Source organism: Saccostrea echinata, unplaced genomic scaffold (assembly GCF_033153115.1).
Source record: "Saccostrea echinata isolate AGI-Se365-2 ecotype Australia unplaced genomic scaffold, CSIRO_AGI_Sech_v1 ptg000008l, whole genome shotgun sequence".
NCBI classification, from domain to species: domain Eukaryota; kingdom Metazoa; phylum Mollusca; class Bivalvia; order Ostreida; family Ostreidae; genus Saccostrea; species Saccostrea echinata.
Genome location: NW_026889757.1, coordinates 591,147 through 613,208, shown reverse-complemented (window position 1 = coordinate 613,208; position 22,062 = coordinate 591,147). Strand labels below are relative to the sequence as shown.

The 22,062-nt window shown below is 33.0% G+C and overlaps 1 protein-coding gene across 1 annotated transcript in view; it reads left to right on the top strand.

Moving 5' to 3' along the window:
- LOC133181202 (metalloprotease mig-17-like) overlaps nt 1–22,062 on the top strand; it is a 43,758-nt gene that overhangs the window by 13,692 nt on the left and 8,004 nt on the right. The window contains exons 6-7 of the mRNA XM_061315737.1: nt 11,745–11,859; nt 13,841–13,984. Of these exons, the coding sequence (XP_061171721.1) occupies nt 11,745–11,859; nt 13,841–13,984 (259 nt within the window). The remainder of the gene's footprint in view (nt 1–11,744; nt 11,860–13,840; nt 13,985–22,062) is intronic.

Genomic DNA, 22,062 nt, shown 5'->3' with positions numbered 1-22,062 from the left:
TATTGAGCCTCTTCCAGACGGAAAATATCTACCCAGAATTAATTACTGTGGTGGTATTCAGTGTAAACTTTTTCACTACGGTCAACCCAAAAAAGACATAAACCTTCTATGTACAAATTGCTGGAAAACTGACCACACTCGCTCTAATTGTACATTCGATACCTGCTGTAAGGTATGCAAACAACCTGGCCATTCCCCCGGGAATGAAGCATGCCCGCATTACCAGCCACAAAAGCATTTGACCCCTTTCTGTGGTGCAGAGGATGTTCTATCCAATTTTTACCCATGCAATTTGGATATATTTGGTGTCAAACACAAGTCGGCTGAGCATGCCTTTCAGTACATTAAAGCAATAAGATGTGGTGACCTAGAGTCTGCCAATATCATCAAGGATGCCGATGATGCCCTTTCCGCTCTACGCCTAGGCAAAAAAATTAAATCCAACGAGCAGTGGGAGTCTACCAAGGTGTGTGTCATGGAGGAGATCTTGGAAAACAAATGTGTCCAGGTACCTGTTTTCAGAGATAAATTGTGTACCTCCAAGCAATCAACAGTTTTTGTAGAAACAACGTACAACAATGAGTGGGGATCTGGACTTGACCGTGATGGTACGTGCAACACCAAACCTGAACACTGGCCGGGAAAAAACACTCTTGGTGTCCTTATGAAAAAAATTGCAAAAAAAGTTAGAAAAAGAAAGCTAAGTGATCCTACAAAAAATGAAAGAAAACAAAAACAAAAAGAACATTCAAACCAACGCACAATAGTGCAAATGCTACATCAACTTAGAGAAATGTCTGACAGCGATGCATCTGGCTGTAATCCTGACACGGAGAGTTCCGAGGATGAGAAGTAACTGTATTTTCTCCGGTCAGACTGACGCAGCATTTCATGAACTATGGTATGTGCTTAGTGTTATATTTATTTATAGACAAAAATGGCATACTTTAAAAATGCTATCATGAATTGGTATAACTTTTTTTTTTTACTTGTAAACTAATTACACTTATATTAGCGTATTTCCCTTTTTTCTTATATGACATTATTATACAGTTATATCCACCAGAAAAATGAAAAATTTAAGTTTACTGTCGGTGAATGTAAGAGGTCTTAATTCGCCGGAAAAAAGAGCCAAAATTTTTACATGGTTAGAAGAGAGTAAAATAGATATAATACTTTTACAAGAAACTCATTTTGTTGAAAAACGTGTGGAAAATTATGATAGAAAATGGAACGGGAAAATAGTACATGCTTTTTCAGACTCTCCTTTTAGTAGAGGAGTTTCCATTCTTTTCAACAGAGATTGTAATGTAGATATTTTAAATGTACATAAGTCTAATGATGGAAGGAAAATACTTATTAATGTAAAAATAGACGATAATTTATTTACAATCATTAACGTATATGCACCCAATAAAGAGTCAGATAGGTTAGCCTTCTTAAACACTCTCAACAAATTTATTTCTTCTTTTTCTGCGCAAGATAGTACGATCATAATAGGAGGTGATTTCAATTGTAATTTTAATAAAGAAAATGACAAATCAAATAAGAAATTGAATAAAATAGTAAATAAGCTCGACTTAATCGACGTATGGCGTAATAAAAATCCTGCTAACAATGGTTATACATGGTGTGATGCAGAAAGTTGTCCAAAGAGTAGGATAGATTATATTTTTGTAAATAAAGACTTTATAGAACGTGTAAAAAATATTATTGTACGACGAATTCCAGGTACTCACAATAATAGCACACGGTTAAGTGACCACAGATATCTTAAATGTACTTTAAATCTTAGTAAACTAGAAAGAGGTGCAGGTTACTGGAAATTAAATGTATCTCACCTTGAAAAGGATGATTACAAACACGGTATAATAGATATATATAACAATATTGATGAAACGCTAGATCCAATTTTGAAATGGGAAACTTTTAAAATAAGTGTTCGTGATTATTCTATTAAATACGCAAAACAATCTAAGCATAATATAAAATATAAAGTAAAACTGCTTGAGGAAAAAATCGATAATATTGAATCATTGCGTAGTTCAGAAATTAATATGAATGAAAAGCGAAAACTAGAGAAAGAATTAGATGCAATGTATGACGAAATTGCTAAAGGAGCTCAAATAAGATCAAAAGCGCAATGGATAAGCGATGGAGAGAGAAATACAAGTTTCTTTCTAGGATTGGAAAAAAAACATCAATCAAATAATACGATAACTGAATTAAAAAAGAATAATAAAACATTTGCTAGTAATAGTGAAATTTTACAAGAAATGTGCCTTTTTTATGAAAACTTATATACAAGCAAATCTGTTGATGATAACAATATTTCGTCTTATTTACAAGACATTGAATGTCCAAAGCTCAATGATCGCGAGCGAAAGTTTTGCGACACATTTCCAACATTTGATGAATGTTCAGATGTGGTTCATAATTTAAAAAGCAACAAATCTCCAGGTTTAGATGGATTACCAGGGGAATTTTATAAATGTTTTTGGAATATAATTGGACCTCTCTTTTACGAAGTATTATTAACTGTATTTGAAAAAGAAGAATTACCATATTCTCAGCGATTGGCACTTATCACCCTTTTATTTAAGAAGGGTGACAAGAATAGTCTTAAAAACTACAGACCATTAAGTTTAACAAACACCGATTACAAGATTATAGCCTTTGTTCTCGCAAAAAAATTACAAAGTGTCATAGATAAATTAATTAGTAAGGAACAATCGGCATATATCAAAGGTCGCTACATAGGTATAAATGCAAGATTAATTTTAGACATTTATGAATATTGTATGGAAAATGAAAGAGATGGATTATTACTATTTTTAGATTTTGAAAAGGCTTTCGATTCAGTCGAGTGGAATTTTCTTTTCCAAGTTCTGAAAAAATTTAACTTCGGTGATAATTTTCTCCAATGGATGAAAATTCTGTACAATAAACCAATATTCAGAATTAAAAACAATGGATGGATTTCTAAAACTTGTAGCATGAATAGAGGTATTAGACAAGGATGCCCTATTTCAGCTCTATTGTATCTATTTGTGGCAGAAATATTGGCCCTTAAAATTAAAAATAACAATGAAATACAAGGTATTAATTTATCAAACACGAAAAGAGATATAAAAAATATTCAGCATGCAGACGATGTCACACTGGCTTTAAAAGATATATCTTCTTTAAATATTGCAGTAACGACTGTTAATGAATTTTGTAAACACGCTGGCTCAAAAGTTAATTTAAGCAAAACACAATGTTTATTACTAGGTAGTCTTAAAGATAAATACACCAATGTAGGAGGCATACAGGTAACTAATGATGCTGTTCGATGTTTAGGTATTCACATTGGCCATAATAAAATTCAATGTTATGAATTGAATTGGTTAAAAACTTTTCAAAATATGGAAAAACTCTTTGAATCTTGGAAAAAAAGAAAATTGACTATTTTTGGGAAATCATGTGTCGTTAATTCATTAGCTACGTCACAACTTATTTATATGGGTTCAATATTACCAATGCCCGATCCCGAACATATTCGACAAATTAAAAGCAGCATATTTGACTTCATATGGAATAAACGCGATAGAATTAAAAGAGATACTGTGATCGGAAAACAGGAAGATGGTGGAATAGGTGTGATAGATATTGAATTGAAATTTAAGGCCTTAAAGGCAGCATGGACTAGATTCCTAATAGATAAGAATTGTATACTCAGCGAAATAGTAGAAGGCTATTTGAATCGTCTTAATGTTGATATCAATTATATATTAACTTTATCGGAGACAAAACCCTCAGACTTTAAAATCATTTCAAACCTCCCGAATTTTTATAAAGAAGTATTCTGTAGTTTTAATGATTGTAAAAGATATATCGATGAAACAAAATTATCTAATGTAAGTTTTGCTCAGCAACCAATATGGAATAATAATATGTTTAAATATGCAAACAAAACAATATGTTTTAAAAATTGGATCCAAAGTGGGATAACACATGTTAAACACCTTTTTAATAAAAGTGGACAATTTAAAACTCTACAAGAATTGTCCTTTGATCTGAAACAAAAATCGAATTGGTTGTGTGAATATAAAATAATAAAAACGGCAATCTATAAAAAAGCTTTAAGATTAGATATGACTTGTTGTTCATACATACAGACTATAGGAAATTGTTATTTTAATTTTATCAATGGTGCATATTGTATTGAAGATAAAAAATGTAAATTTTTCTACGATAATCTACTCTTTAAGAAATTTAAAGCTCCAAGTCATCAATTAATGTTTAAAAAAATATTTTCTGTTGCTAAAGAGAGTTGGAAATTTATATATAGAAACAAAGTAAAAGACATTTATGACAAAAGAATATGTGAATTTAATTACAAATTGTTAAACAATACATTATGTTGTAACAGTTTTCTTTTTAAATGCAAATACAGAACATCTGCTTTTTGTAATATGTGTGATGAAATTGAAGATATTAGACATTTACTTTTTGATTGTGCACATGTTCAAATACTATGGAAAAATTTGAGTTCTGTGTTAAATTTTGATATACAGTGGAAACATGTCATATTAGGGTTTTATTCTGAAAAGAATTCCAAAATACAATTTTTGAATACCTTTGTGTCTTTCCTAGCGTATAAGATATATAAATTTAAAATGTTTTGTAGATGTCAGAACAAAACTGAAACAAATGATATGTTACTCTCTTATGTAAAAAATAATATTAAAAAAAATATGGACTTATTAATGAAGTTAACGAAAACTCATATGTTTGAAAATAAGATAGTGTCATTTGTAGAATTGCTATAATAAATATTTGTTACTCTGTTATTTATGTTATACTAACTATCCTGACCCGGGATAGTTGGAAATTGTAAATGGGTTTGCACAATGATTAATAAATTTAAAAAAAAAAAAAAAAAAAAAAAAAAAAAAACTTCTTTAATCTGGAAATTATTTGCCCACTTTCAAGAAGTACACGTAATCCATAATACGTAAGAAAAGTAGAAATTTTGTTGTATGCTTATAAAAAATATTAAAACTATAGTCCCGAAAATTCAGAGTAGAAATGTGAGAAAGCTTACCAGTATTGTCAGTCGGTGCTCAGTGATATGTACATAGCGAACAAATCGAACACGCCCGGTAAAACGAAAACATTAACAATAACAGAGCTCGTGCTCTGTTTAAGAACACATATGTTTGGTGTGATGTTATTACGAATTACGTTGTCCTTAAATTCTAAGAATATTCATGTAAGTTCAATTCGTTAAAATAAAGTTTTTTTTTTTTTAATAAAAATAAAAATTTAAAATTGTAAACAATACAACTGTGTCTCCAGGCCCCTTTAAGTATGTTAATGAGGATTTTTCATAAAAATACTCAGAGGTTTCTTGTATGAAAAGTGGGCCATTGACCTACTTACATGTATTTCAAAGTGGAAAATAGCACCACAATCATAAGTCTACAATGTACAATAGGTAGATTTTTCTTTTGATGTCTGAGTAAATTGCATCACTAAAACATTGCTGTGTTGTCATTTCTTTGTTCTTTCAGACTAAGAATTAACCTTTTTAGTCCGGCATTAGTGAGCACGCTGATACTAATTGTAATATAAGAATGTATAGTCCTTATATCGTTCAAAATTGAAATGTTATTGAACAAAAAATAGAACCGTGATTAAATTTAGCAAGCAGCTTAAGTTTAATCTTATATGTGCAGTGGGTATTTTTAAACATTATATTAAGTATTGATCATACAGAATTTGAAAATTAACTTCTGATTATCGTTAACCGAATAGATGGATTGAGGAACATCGAAAATGCGACGGACAAGACCAGGATTTGAAAACCTGCCGTAAATAAAATAACGTATTATACTTTAAACAATGTTTTCATTTTCATCAAAAATTCTTTTTCCTGGAGTTGAAAAATTACAATTGGCAGTAGTTTCTTAATATATGGGTTCCAGTTCATCATTGTGGTAGACTGGATAATGAGAAATACCAACCATAGGAAGAGAGATATACGGAAATTTATATCCACGGTAGAAGACCTAGACTATGCAGACGATCTTGCACTTATTTCCAGCAAACACAGAGACATGCAAGAAAAGACCAGGAGATTACATGACGTCGCTGCATAAACAGGCTTAAAAATTAGTGTTGACAAAACAAAAAACTGAGAAAAAATGGAATAAAGAATGATGTCATCAGGATAAATAACAAGGAAGTAGGAGATGCTGAATTATTCTCTACCTGGGTGTCACAATGGACAAGACGGGAGGAACTGAGGCAGACATAGGGAGTGGCTTAGCCAGGACTGCTTTGTCATCCCTCACCAAAATATGGAAGTCAGCACAATACAGCATAAAGATCAAATTTAAGATCTTCTACACGAATGTTTTTTCTGTGCTGTTGTATTGTTCTTAACTATGGAGAACCACCAAGAAAGACGATGAAAAGTTGGACACATTCCATCAGAGATGCCTTAGAAGGATCCTAAAAATACATTGGCCTGAAAAGATATCCAACCGACAATTATATGAGAGAGCAAGATCCATATCTGTATCAAGGAGGATCAAAGGAAGGAGATGGAGATGGATAGGCCACATCCTCCGAAGGGAAGCCATCTGGCATATAAGAACAGCTATCACATAGGCCCCTGAGGAAAAGAGAAGAAGAGGACGACCAAAGAAAAACTGGCGACGCTCTGTTGAGAGAGAAAGAGATAAACTGGGTTGGAGCAGCTGGAAGGAGGGGCAGGTTGCTGCCAGCGACCATCGTAAGTGGCGTTCTTTGTTGAAGGACCTCATGCGTCCTCCGGGGCACGGGGAGGATAAGTAAGTTAGTAAGTTTTTGACATCATAGACAGCTGCTTTTTCAATAAAAATGGAACTTGTAAATTTACTCACCTTGTCATTGGTCATTTGCAGAATTATTCTGTTGAAAACATTCTGATTGTACATACAAGTACTCCAAAGTTGATATAAAAAAGATGCTTGAGTTTCTGATTGACAGTAGGTATGTGATTATTGAAGATTAAGGCTTTTAATAATCTTTGAAATTCCCATGGGTACCAATTGTGCCCCGTTATTAGCAGACCTTTTTTCTGTATTCATATGAAGCAGAATTTTTTTTATTCAAAATTTTCTAATGAAAAGAAAAAGTCTCTCTGTGGCCATCAATTCAACAATTTAGATATATCGACGGCATTTTATCAATTAACAATATTTATTTTTATTCCTATCTTGATTCGATATATCCCTTTGAACTTGAAATAAAAGACACCACAGAGTCTGACACATCTGTTTGATATTTGAATATTTTACAAGTGGAAGACGTTAATGGCAACCTAACAACAAAACGTTATCATAAACATGATGGCTTCAACTTTTCTATCGAAAACTTCCCTTATTTCCCTGAATTTTCTACAGATTTTTCCGTTTGCCCGATAATGAAGCACACGGTGGGCATGACCGGTCGACAGGAGTTGGCACGATCCCACCTCTAGTGTTTTTAGAAGTCCATGTTTGCTCTGCTCCAAATTTGTATTGTTTCAATGGACTTTTGATTATACTCTTCGTTATCTTCATATTTTATGATTTTCTTTGCTATTCGTTGGGTAATAGCATTGTTTTTCTTTTGTTGAAGTAACAGTCCAATGTTGATATTTATTATTTCTGAAACATGCACATAATATTATATCGATATTGAAAGCGGACTGTCAGAGGTAAATTTAAAATTGTGCGAACGAAGGAATAAAGTAGCAGCCGTCATTTACCCGAAGTATCACTATAATGAAAGGTCGTTAATATACGTGATCAACGTTTTATTTCCTCGATTAGGAAACCAAGTAATGGTTATAGGCCGATAACTGTCCATTCTGTGAGAGGAGAGAACTTTTTTGGAGGGCCATTAAGCCCGGAATCAGTTCTTCTTTCTGACAGAATGGACATTTTGAAGCCTAAAACATGCCCAACACAGTAACTCTATTGTCGACGGATTTTTCCGTTATTTTCCGATCAAGACAAAGAGCACACGGCGGGTGTGACCGGTCAGCAGGGGATGCTCACCCATGGCACCTGATCCCATGCACCTCTGATGTTTTGGAGGTCCGTGTTTGCTCTGCTCCTATTTTGTATTGTTTAATGGACTTTTGAGCTTGAATACTGTTCGTTATCTCCATATATTTCATTGTATTTATAACCTACTATCTAAGTATTGTTTCTCCTTAAGACTTAATCTACTTATTGGAGTGTCTCAGTAAAGGGGTTGTTTACAATAGAAAAAATAGCATTCATTGTAATTATTAACTTATTTAACAGTTAAAGGCAAGTTCTATTTTTGACTGAATAAAGAATATTAAAAAGAAAAAAAAAACATACATGTAGCTTGTATATGATAAAATACCCGACATCTACAGAAGCATAGAGAGTCATGTTACAATGGTTAAAGAACAAAAATATTGGATATTTCTGACTGAATAAATATTATAAATAGAAGGCATGAAATTCGAACTCCATTTTCTTGTGATTGTGAAAGTTTAAAGAATATCTTCTTCAGAGGGAGAAAGCATATCTTTGACACAAATTAATTATGACTTTTAAGTTGCAGGACAGTTAAAGGTATTTTAGAGGACTGTCTGGGGCCTTTTAAGAAACATAATTTTAAAAAAGATGACTTCATATAAATGTTAAAAATTAAATATCATGTTAATTCCCAAGTTGAGGCATAATTTTTTTATGAGTTCATTCTTTTAAGTTTGTCCACAATACCATGTTCTTTTTTGGTCAGTGCAATGACACCATGCTTCTTATTGTAATTTACAAGATACATTGATGGGTTGCAAATTACTAGCGATAATTTGTCGACAGAGAGTGGCAATTTCAAACAGGCTGGCAAAAAACCCATTCAGTTACAATGAAATCTGTAACAATAGACGAGATATCAATTTGCAAAACAATGAACCTATCCTCGGAACAAAAGTTAAAAAATTGACAAAATTCATGACAGCATTCCCTTCATATAGATCCAGTGAAATTGGTAACGCCCCTAGGGCAATAATACACATTTAATTCAAAGGAAGAAATATCGTTCGATGCCAATTATTATAGCTCGCAAAAGGACTGCAACAAGTAATTCTTGTGTATTGCTAATTTAATTGGCATGTGATGTACGATGCCTAAATGACTAAAAATATTGATTCATACTATAAATGTATATTATTTTCCTTTGAAATCTATATTTTTAAATAATGATATATAAAAAAAATTCTGTCTGTCAGCAATTTTTTTTATTCCCAAAAGCAAATCGAAGGATTATTGACCTGTGTTGAGGAATATTGTCAAAATCGTGTCACTTTTTAGCTCACCTGGAATGCAATGAGCTCTACATTTTTCCGGCGTTCGTCTGTCTGTCTGTCCGTCTTTAAACTTTCCACCTTTTCGACTTCTCCAAATCACTCGGCCAATTTCAACCAAACTTCTCCAAAGAATCGTTGGGTTAAGGAGAATCAAGTTTGTTCAAATGAGGGGTCATGGCTTCTTTCAAGGGGAGATAATTAAGAATTAGTGAAAATTTGGTGGTTTCTTTTAGAATTCTTCTTCTCAAGAACAACTGGGCCAGAAGAGTTGAAACTTAGAGGAAAATTTTATGTTTTAGTGTAGACTCAAGTTTGTTCATATCATGACCACAGGGGGTAGGGTTGGCCACAAAGGGGGATCCAAGTTTTACATAGGGATATATATGCAGCTATATTTAGGCTTCCCGAAGCTTAAAAAATGCGTTCAAAACATAATATTGTATTACGGTGTCGGTTTCGATGTTTGTAAGTTATTTACTTAGGTACACACAATAGAGGGTTCTCTCGGCTATCCATTAACACGTTTGTATAAATATTACATGACTTTTTTGTTCACGTGACAGTCATTTGTAATTTTTTTAAAGTGTTCCACATAAATCTCGTCGGCGCAGCCGATAATCACACTAATGATTAACTTTTTGTTTATATATTAAATGAACTCATCGTATCCTTGTGTACTCGAGATGTGCTTGGGAAAAGTCCTACTTTTACTTCAGTTACAAATATTTCATGAGAAATTTAACTTATACCGAGATTTGAGGGTATTTTCCAAACAGTATCGTAATCTGTGTTAAAACTAAAGCCATCTCACATTTTTCCCAAGCAAGATTCAGTTAGAGAACAAACTCCTGCAGATTTCCACAAAAGATCTAAAATGAATCTTCATTAATCGCCTGCGCCAGACTCTTTTGTACACGCATAATAAAACAGTGTGCATTTCAAAAGTATGTTTTTCCTAAGCATTTTGAACAAGCTGAATTTTAATTAAGGGTAATCAAGTGAGGTATTTTTAAATATTCGGACATATAAGATTTAAAAATACAATTAAGACTCGTGAATTTTGCTACAGCGTTCTGAAATTTCACATGCAGTTAAAAATAAGGGGTAAAGTTTATGACATTCTCCCCGTCATAAAAGCTCATGATCAGGTTTGCAGTGACTTTACGTCATTTTCCATTATGACATCATGTGTTGGTGGTTAAGAAAAGGCACAGAGTGCAGTGTAATATTCTATGGTAAGCCTTAAACTGCCCGCAATATAGGGGAAAAAGTTTTAATCCTCTCAAAAAATCCACGTTTAGTGATATTCATATGGAAGATTCCTCGAGAGATTTAGGTTCAAAGAACTATATGCGGTATATGCACATTTTTGCCCCCACAAAAGTCATATTTTGAACATTTCTTGAAATGTACTGAATTGTATATATTGTTGAGAAATCTAAATTAACAAAAAAAATTTATAGTTTCGAAGTAGATTATTGGCAACTTTTGTTTCTATGACGTCAAAAACCATTCGGATTTTGTATTATTTTTCAGAAAAAGGAAAAAATAGACAAAATTTGTTCAATTTTTACTATAAAATTTATAGAGCGCAGGCCTGCTCAAGAACAATATTTACATATTTCATTGATATTATCATTCTACACATTATATCAAAATATTGAGTTGGAGCAGACCTGCGCTCGGTGACTTTTACTCAAAATATCGACGTAATGTACACTTTTTTCGGTATAAATCATGGAAATTTTGAATTTACGTCATCTTTCTGACGTCATATCTAACATATGGCGTCATGGCTTATGGAAATATTCAGTGATTTGAAGTCTGCAGATATTCCCCTGTTTTAGAACATAATTATATATTTCTCCGTCAAAGTTTGATTTTGGGGGCAAATATTGGTCATTACCGAATATAGTCCTTTGTTCAAATCATGAGACCCCAGAGGGTAGGGTAGGGTCACAATGGGGATCAAAGTTTTACAAAGGAATATATAGGGGAAAAATCTTTAAAAACTCTTTTTCTGAAGAACAGCAACGCCCCTATTAGTCATATTAATATGAAGGCATCCTCGCGTAGTTTAGATTCAAGTTTATTCAAATCATTACACCTGGGGGTAGGATGGGGCTACAACAGGTGATCAAATTTAACAGGAGTATATAGGAGAAAAATCTGCTGATGAAGAACAGCAGGGCCATATTGATTAAGATGAGCGTTGTGGCCCATGGTCATCTTGTTTGTATTGGTCTCATTGGAAAGGCCTCCGGGCTTTAAAATGTATTGTACCAAAAATATTGAAAAATCCTAGTGTCCTTTAATTTTGTCCAGCAAACATAATGAAACGCTTAGAAATAAAGGTGATTAAAACGTGCTATTTTTTCAGGTGTTTCTTTTACCGACGATATCTGCTCAATAAAAAACGGGAAATCATCATCAATCATTGAAGATCAAGGAGGCTTCACTTGTATAGGGACTTTTGTTCATGAAATGGCCCACACGTGAGTTACATAACTTTTATATGGCCACTCATTCACGAATAAATGGTTTATTAGATTAGGGACAATCACTCATGAGTCATCTCACAGACACTTGATTAAGGACATTTGTTCATGGCCCAGCCCGCTCTTGTTTCAATTCACTTTATCAAAGACATTAGTTCATGAACATTCCCGCCACGTCACGTATAGGAGGATATTTTGAACAGATTGAAATACCAAAAAATGAATAGAAAAAATTAATCTTGTGCCAAAAATCGACCTTCAATTTGGATTCGAAAAGTAAGCGTTGGAAAATGAACATTCATTAAATTGGGCGACATTTTCTGCATTAAGGGTTAAGCGAATGGATGGCAATTCTTTAATATGTTAAAGATTTTTGCGAAATAAAATCATGGAGAAAAATGTGTATACGGACCAGCCATTTCGAATGCTAAGAAAACACTGGAAAATATGCTGATGTTTTCAGAGATTCTTTTACTGTTTAGTGACTTGCACAAACATACATTTTAAAGTGACTGGAGTATTAGTTCAAAGCTCGTAAATCGACGTCAACTTTTATTCATTTTTTGTAAATTTTTCATTAAAAATGTTTTTTTTTAATACTTTGATATCGTTTTAATCCCCTTGTTATGTATACTGGTTTTTTTCCTAGAAAATCTGACGGTACTATGAAATCTTACAAAATTGCCCATAGATAAGGTACATTTGTAAGTTCCCTAATTTTCCTTTGTGAATAAAAATTTTGAAGATACCTTTTTTCCCCCTTAATACACTTGGTTTCTATAGAAGAATAATATCATGAAATACTTGGTTTAACTGCATGTGTATCCACATTTTACTATCATTTTACTATCTTGTACAGGTGATTTTGTCGTATTACTTTAATTTTTTGGCCCTTGGGGTAAATATAGTGGATGAATGAAAATTTATTAAGAAAAATTTTAATCAGTATATGAAAAACCTGGCCCTGACGGGGTTTTTTAGTGCTCCATTTCTAAATGAAAATTTCAAACAGAGTTAGTAACTACTGAAGTCCAAAGAAATTAATAAGATTCCTTTTTACAGCTGCGGCACATGTCTGTTTGTGACACAATAAATACATCTCATACAATTTGGAACGCTATTATAACTTATTTGTCTTTCCCTTCAGACGTCATTGGGGCACATTTTCCCTTTACATAGAGTGTTTTGTTTTCTAATTACATATAAATTGTACTCTTGCGTTCTTATGTGCTAATTATCGTGTTTTAAAGGACACGTAATACTCTACATAATTTACTTAAAGCAATTTATTTCAGAATTAACTCGTTATCCTATCAGTAGGTTCTGTAAGGATAGATACTCAAATATCTATTCAGATCTGGAGAGACGTTTATATATCTCTTTTTCTTTATTTCTTTATAGCCATCGTTCCGTGTTCTTTGTGAAGATAGTGAATTATTGATAGCATTGCCTAATGAGTACCGACCAAAGTTTTCTTGTAAGAACTAAGACAAATCTTACCTAACTAGTATGTTGAGAGTCAGGGGCCTTCAGTTTAGTTTTTAAATCAACCTGTCCTATCGATTGGCTCGAATGTTTCCATCAAAGTAACTGTAAAATGTTTTAACCAAACTAAAAGATTTTTAATCACAAATATTATTTAATTCTTTTTTTATCTCAATTTTTTTGTCTCTTCGAACAACACGAATTTCAATTTTTTTCTTCACAAAATAAATTAAGAAATTATAAATGTATGTGAAATATTTTAAAGAAACAGTTTTGAACTAAGCCATAATTATAATATATTTTTATCAAGTAACTTAAGTTATTTCTACAATTTTACTAGGACTATACGTTTATGACATTATGATAAACAGTATTTTACAAAATTTTACACTAGGCTGATTTCAGTTGTAAGTTTGTCACATTATCAGAGAGAATTTTAGTGAATATCAATGTAAACTATTTAATTGCTGCATTCCTTTTTAATTTATTTTAGTTTAGGCTCAGATCATGATGGTTGGTTTCGTGGACAGGAGTGTGATCCCAACAATGGTTACATAATGGATGTCGTGTCGCCGCTAACCGTTAATGGCTTCTATTTCTCTCAATGCACGGTCAATTCAATCAAGAAAAACCTACTGTAAGTTTCTTCATAGGTTGTAATGAAGTAAAACTGTTTTATTTTTACATATTCTGTACGATTATCAAGTTGTATATCGACGGTCAAACAGATTATTATTTGTCATCTCTACACAGAGATAAGTATAGCACGTATAGTATATTCATTTATAATTGCTGTGTATATTCTTCACGTGTTGTTGTGCGTGGAAATTGTCGGATGATGCTTTTCTGTAATTTTAAACCTCTGCCATGAATTGGTTGCTTGAAAACATTTGAGAGGATTCAATGCCTACGTGTCACTTAACAGAAGGTATTCTCGTTACAAAATATAATAAAATGGAAGTCTACTGCATGTTAACTTGATACCAGAAGTTGTAATACTGAAGCAGAATTTATTAGAGAGAGAGAGAGAGAGAGATCCATTGCCCATCATCTCATTTTCAAATTAAAATTAAAAGTTAATATCAATTAAAAAATCACGATAACAAGCGAGAACAAAAAAAGAAAGAAATTAATAGGTAAACTCTCTATGACTTTGGAATTTTGTTAATATAGTCAACACTTGAAAATTCAAAATGCATGACAGAAAGCACAGGTACGCAAAAGCCCACTTCCTTGATACCTTGAGGAAATCATGTTGACAAAGAGCATGCTAAACGAAATGCCTTTGGAACAATATTGTACCCTAAAAAATCCTTACAAAATATTTTTAAAACGTCAGAACAATGAACCAAGCTCCATGAGGAGAACTAATGTCTCTCAACTGACGAGTTGTAGGTTTGGTATTTGTATACTTGCTTTGAAACAGATAAATTTGATCAGAGAAAATAACATGGTTTGGATAGTACTGTAAACCAACTTTTATTCGCTTGCGAGAAATATCCGCGAGTTTCGCGACCTACTTTAACTAGCGAATATTAATCGCCCCGAACCATTTATTCTACTTTGCATTAGTAGAGAATGTTTCCTTAGTTGCGAACATTGTGTTCGATCTAAAAAAAAAAATCTACAAAACAAATCCGTGAATAGGGCATACAACACGGGTCCCGGAAACTTTAGGGGTGGGATAAGTGCCTAGGAAGAGTAAGAATCCCATTTTGACTCTTCACACACGATGTGAACCTTATGTATTGATCAGGTAGACGAAATATTCCGTAGTCAAATTTACTATAAAAACATAAGCCTAACAGAATACCACCCAATGATAAGTTATACATGTATTTGCTAACAAGATTATTATAAACACCATAGAATTCTCGAAGTAGCCTGTCTTGGTTTAAAAATAGATCATACTCAGATCATGCTCTTGAGTATCGAATAAGATTGGAGACCATATGAAGGTTAAAGCAGAATATTAGTACATAGATAAGGAAAGTTGACCATGGAAAAGCTGAAGTCACCTCGTTTGTCATACAATTTAGTTGTTAGTTGGCCATAAAATGAGTAAAACATCCAAGAAGGAAACAGATGTGGCAGACTATGTGGTGTCTTTTATTTTAAGTTTATTGGGGTATATCGAATCGACATATAAATGGAAGTAACCATTGTTAATCTATAAAACGTTGTCGATATATCTGAATGTCGAGATGACTTTTGCAAGGGTTTTCTTCTTCACGTGTAGAAGTTTTTGAATAAATTCTGCTTCATAAGAATAAAAAACAGGTCGGCTAATAAAGGAGCACTATCTAACAGTTTGTTGGATTGATTGTATGTTGTTTAACGTCCCATTTGAGAATTTTTCATTCATATAGAGACGTCACCATATACCGGTGAAGGGCTTTAGACCTTTACTCGGCACTCCATTTAGCAGTGAGAGATCTTTATCGTGCCAACGCCTGCCGTGACAGGGGGCCTCGGTTTATAAGGTCTCATCCGAAGGACCCGCAACTTTCATTTCAAAGTGCCGAGCGCTTGGTGAAGGAACAGTTGCTACCATTTTTTTTTTATCGACTTAGGTCAGTTGCGGCCGAGATACAGTACCAACCAGACCCAACCTGACACCAAAGCAGTCCCAGAAAGCAGTCCCCGGGAGTGCTTTGGGACCGCTCTGGGACTGCTGTGGGACTGCTCTGGGACCGCTATGGGACTGCTCTGGGACTGCTGTGGGACTGCTCTAGAAAGCAGACCTAGCAGTCCCAGGGACTGCTTTCTGCACCTGCTTTGTTCACTCATGCGTGAAAAAGGTTCTGAGTGACATGATAGCTCCGCCCCTTGTGTATTCTGAATTTGCAGCTCCTTGTTGTTGTTTTGATTACTTTCTGCAGAGAGGTGTTTAAGATAAAAGCAAATATAAAAAAAACAAGTATTGATTTCTTACAAAAATTAAATAAATAGAGAAAGTTATACATATAATGACTGAATGTCTTCAGAGGGCTGTAAATTTACACAACTGTAGTCTAGAATTAATTTTAAGAAAATAAAAGTAGTTAAAAAAGGAAGTCAGAGGATGATTTTTATCCCTTAAATTAAACTTCAATACAGGTGTTTGTAAATTAATGCTGTCAAATTACATATGTACCCAAAGTTTGCACAAGCACTATTTAAAAAAAAACAAACAAACAAAAAACAAACAAACTTGTCATTTCAGTAAGATACATGTATTCAGAGGAACGTACTGTACTGGATTTTTTTTCTTAATTGAAAAAGCTAATACCATGCTTAAAAAAGAGCACTCCATGCTATTTTTTACCACCCTCAAATAAAATCTAATAATTTATTTAATGACCATGAAATAAAATTATTCTACCATTCTTCTGTCACATAAACAATGTGAACAATTATTCCGGGATTTATTTATGAATTAGTTTTTAATTTATCAACAAGTCATTGAAAGAGTACATTTATTTAAAAAATAAACATTTGAAAATATCAGGAATTGGGACTTGTTTCTTATTTCTTTTCTTTGTGTTTACCTGGCCGGTTAATACAATGGGATTGTATAAAATGGTGTCAACACCTGAGGTTTCAATCGCCTTTGGGCATAATTAGCAGAAAGTCAATGCATGTTATTTGGGTATCAGTGTTACATATCACTGAACACGCTGGTCAACATTGACACTAATTTCAATCTATGTCATGCAAAAAATCTTAGTTTCAATAATTGTGTATAAATTTATTTCGGGATTGATTAATTTTGAACATAATCTGAGGGTTCCATTTGCGTGATTTACAGATGTACACTCGAACATTTATATAATAAAACACTTAAAACTGAGAATCTAAAAATAATTAAATTGGGAAGTCATTGAAAATAATCATGACTGAAATACAATACTCGGCAATGTTTAACAAAGAATTTTTCAAAAGCTCCAATACTTTAGAAAAATGCATTCAGAGTATAGTATGGGAATCGGCCTTGCTCTATAATTATCATTATCTATTTAAAGTTAATTCTGGTATAAAATAAACAATTAAAGTTTAATTTCCTATATAAAAAAATAAATATGAAAACCAATATCAATCACAAAAAATGAAGAAGTTGGTTTATTTTGGTTAAAAATTAATATACCAAATAATTGTGTTTAAATATTCATGTTATTAATAGGTGTGAACGTCTTCTTCATTCAATAATTATAATTTGTTTCTATACGCGTACTGTGATTTTCTTAACAGTTCAGAAATGACTGTCGCGTAAGAATTGTAAATATTTGTTGATACTACTCAGAAAGAATTGCTCATCAATTTCAACTGCCTTTTATATACAATGTAGTTACATTGTATATTGGTAATCTCATTCTGAGTAAGCTCCGCCCATTAAATTAATTAACCTCGCCCACTGGGACTGCTGGGACTGCTTTCTGGGACCGCTGTGGGACTGCTCTGGGACTGCTGTGGGACTGCTCTGGGACCGCTCTGGGACTGCTTTAGCAGTCCCAGAAAGCAGTCCCCGGGACTGCTCTGGGACTGCTTTGTGTCAGGTTGGGTCTGGTTGGTACTGTACGAACTCGCGACCTTCCGATCACGGAGCGAGCGCTCTACCGACTGAGCTACCGTGACGGTCAACAGTTTGTTGGAAGACCTGGTGTCAGATTACATATCAAATGTTGTTTATGAGGAATTCAAGCATCCTTTTAATATCAACGTCAGAGTACATGTTCTTATGTGTAGAATCAATGTGATTTTTAAACCAAGTAATTTTGTTGATGACCAACCACAAGATATGAAAATTTTCGAGTTCTATTTTTATTGAAGAATTGGCTGTCTGCGATATTAAAAAGGTTATTATAATAAATATTTAATTCATCGTAAGGAAGGGTTGTTTTAAGTGTAGAAAGGTCGTGTGTTTTCATATTTTGGTGATTTTAATTTTTCTAAAAGTTCTTTCGCGTTTTTTGAGTATCCACATCTGATTTACACCACTTCTAGAATATGCTGTAGCCCAGTACGTCTGAATTTTCTCCTGCAGTTCATATTTTTGTATTTAGTAAAGATAGGGGCTTGGTAAAGCATTTGCTTGGCCCGGGAATAAATCTTTGTAACGATTTTTTTTTTTGGAAGTTTAGGAATCCAGTATAGATAGGGTAGATTGAAATCACCTTGATTGACTGGAATGTTAAAAGTATTAATATTCAAGTGGAAGGAATTTCATCTTTAGAAAGTGAACTGTGAGTATAACTTGGATTTCCAAACGTAGAATTAAAACCAATTTCTAAAACACGGTTATAATAATGAGCCATACAAACAAAGACGATATTGTTAATTACAAGCCTTCTCTGCTGGAACCTTAACAAATTGTTCATTTGTCGCAAAGTAATACATAAAAGTATAAAATTAATACTTAGGGAGTTCAATAACAAAAGTCAAAGCAAATTCTATATCAAAGACGATAGTAAAGAACAAAATACAAAATAAAACCCTCAAACCTACCAAAAATGCTGCAAGTCTAAGTAAGATGAAACATGTCTATCATTGCAATAAGAAGATCTAGAGGGGCTATACATACAATAATATCGATTTAATTTTATTTCATAGATTTTATTAAGGCTTTGGCTGTGCGTATCAAAGCAACCACTTGAATTTTGATCATATCGCGATTTACCACCAAAGTTCATGTGCGATCAAGTCAATGATGATCACACAGAATTATTTAGAATAGAGTTGAGTAAAAGAATAAAGATGACAGGACCTTCTGCCATCTGAATATTGATTGGGCCATGAATAAATTCACATTAGTTAACAAGAAAGGAAGTATACTGATCTTTATTACTCTTAAACTCAAAAGTATATTCTTCCTCTTTTATCGGGAACAACTGTAAAATCTTTCAAATAAATTGATTATGAATAGACGCATGTTGTTAATTCAAAATCAACGTAAAAGCACCGACGAGAAAGGATGAATTTAATACCAATAAACCAATAGTCATATATAGCAAAGAGCGGGAATAAGCTGATGGTATTTACAATTTACTGCTACGATAGGCAGAAAAAGGAAGGAAATTGTTGATGAAACTTTAGGCGAGGAATGAAGCATTAAAAAATAAACAATTAATTGAACATAATCTAATTATTTTATATTTCAAAAAGATTCTCATCTTGGATTATTATTTTTTTCATAAGGTTTCACAATAATTGTGTTAGTAAACTTTATCACAAATTCGCAAGTCCATCACACTCTACATTGTCACGAGGTCCTTCATGCTTAACACTGACACAAATTCACAAGTCCAGCTCACAAAGCTGTAGGCTAAAGACTTCAATTTTTCTGTTGGCTAAAGACTTCAATTTTTCTATCCTCAGATTCCCTTATTTATGTACATTAATATACCATTATCACCTGCATATGAAATTTATATCTTCCAGTTGATTAGATACGCAAGAACATGTCTACGTAGGAACAATTTCTAAAATTTAAGCTATTGACAAATAAGTTGATAATACAATGATATCAACAGTCCCGTTTAAAGTCAACCTTATCCTTATCCTACCTCTAATGTTTTAGAGGTCATGTTTGGACGTTTGAGCTTGAATACTGTTCGTTATCTTCATACTAGTATTTCATGCAAGTTATGTACCATCATTCTAATAACAGCGTGTCATTTTGCTTAATCGAGAGTGCTGAAGTTTCAAATGTTGATAAAAATATTTCTCATTGATTAAATATTTGACTTCAATGAAACCATACTACTTTGCATATGAAACAGAGAATCCAGCAATATTGTCAGTCAAAGTCTGTTTTAATTCTTTTAATCATAATGCCATATTGAATGGCAATTTCCCAAATATGTTTGCTCTGAAACCCTTAAATACAAGAAAAGAACCCTAAAGTTTTAGGTATATTACAAAACTTACGATTAACACATTAAAATCCTAGCATTTCATTAACGGGACTTGGGAACATCAATTAAGTAAAATGTATATGATTTTTTAAAACTCTTTCACTTGCAAACGTGTAGCAGTCTAGCCTTACTGGTTTATTTATATATATTATTATCATCCTGTCATGCAATTCACAACAAATAATACATATGATTGTAGGAAGCTTAATGGGCTTAAATTAACCACGTGTTGCTGCTTACTATTAATGCCATACTTGTAAACAATCATTCAATGCGATTGGTCAGTATTATCAGTGGTATCGTTAGTTTCCATGTTTCATATGCAAAGCAGTATTTATTTCATTGAAACCATAAAATGAGTACGTGAGTAATATGGTAATCAATTTATGAAATTTTACCAAGGTCGACTAAGCAAACTGACACGGTTATTGGAATGATAGTAATTTTTTTTTTTTTTTTTACATTTTCGACTTCTCTAGAATTTCTCATGCAAAATTGAATTGAATTTGCCACCAAATTCTTTGGATGACGGGATTCAAAGTTTCATGAAGAGAGTATGTGAAAATGTTCTTCAAAAAATAAAAACAGTAGGAAAACAATTAATTATGTATGAATATTACCAAATAGTTTCAAATCTGTTCAAATCAAGGTTCAGGGGCTATAAGGTGGGCCCATAATAGAAGGAAAATATTGCTTTTATAGCAATATTAAGCAAAAAGAAAACCTTTAATCTGTTCGTTTTCTAGATCAGCAAGAGCATTGCTAATCAGATAAACAGAGAAGCTTCCCCTTTCATCAAGAATAAAGTTTAGTCAAGCCATATCCCCCTAAATAAGAATGGGAACCAAACTAGGGTTTGAAGCTTTACATAAAAAAGTAAGGGCGGTCTTTTAAAAAAGATTCAGGAACAGAAGTATTGCATTACTTTAAACATCCCAAATATATGGAACATATTTTGGTAAAACCATGGTTTCATGAGCAAGGATTAGTTCCGCTATAGGGATCTGAAGTTTTTTTCCTAATATTTAAATATATTAATTGGAAAAGCAGGACTACAATTTATGAAATTAATATAAAAAAAATTTTCTTGTGTAGAACAAATTCATCATTGTTCAAATCAAAGTCCCCTGGGATAGAGTGGATTTTCAATAGAGATCGAAGTTTCAAGTAGTAATATAATGGTGGAACCATCTTCAAAAATTTTCTTTCAAGAATAACAAGACATTAATAAGTGTAATTGTTAGACAACCTATCGATGGAATGCAGATTGCTATTTGTTCACATTCTGGGTTTCTAATCTTTGTTAAGGCTAAAGTAGGATTAAAGTTTTTACATAGCAGAAGAATACTTTTATTAGAATTTTGTACCACCTATCAACTATAAATTGTCCGTGAAATTGGAAACTTGAAAATATGCATTATGATTGAGGCCACGATTAAATATGGAGATAACGAACAGTATTCAAGCTTAAAAGTCCGTTCAAACAATACAAATCAGGAGCAGAGCAAACACGGACCTCTAAAACATCAAAGGCGGGATCAGGTGTCATGGAGGAATAACATCCCCTGCCGACCGGTCACACCCGCCGTGTGCTCCTTTTCATGATCGGGAAAAACGGAAAAATTCGTAGACAATTCAGTGTGTAAATAATGGCCTAACAGTTAGACTAAATGATAGATTGTATTTGCTGAAAAGGTTAACGTTATTTAAGTCAGGTGAGTGTTTCTGCCGATGGGCTCTTGATCATTTAAGCTGCCTACGTCTTAAATCTTTATTCTCTCATAATGCTACATATACATTTCGCAGGGGAAATTATCTTTAA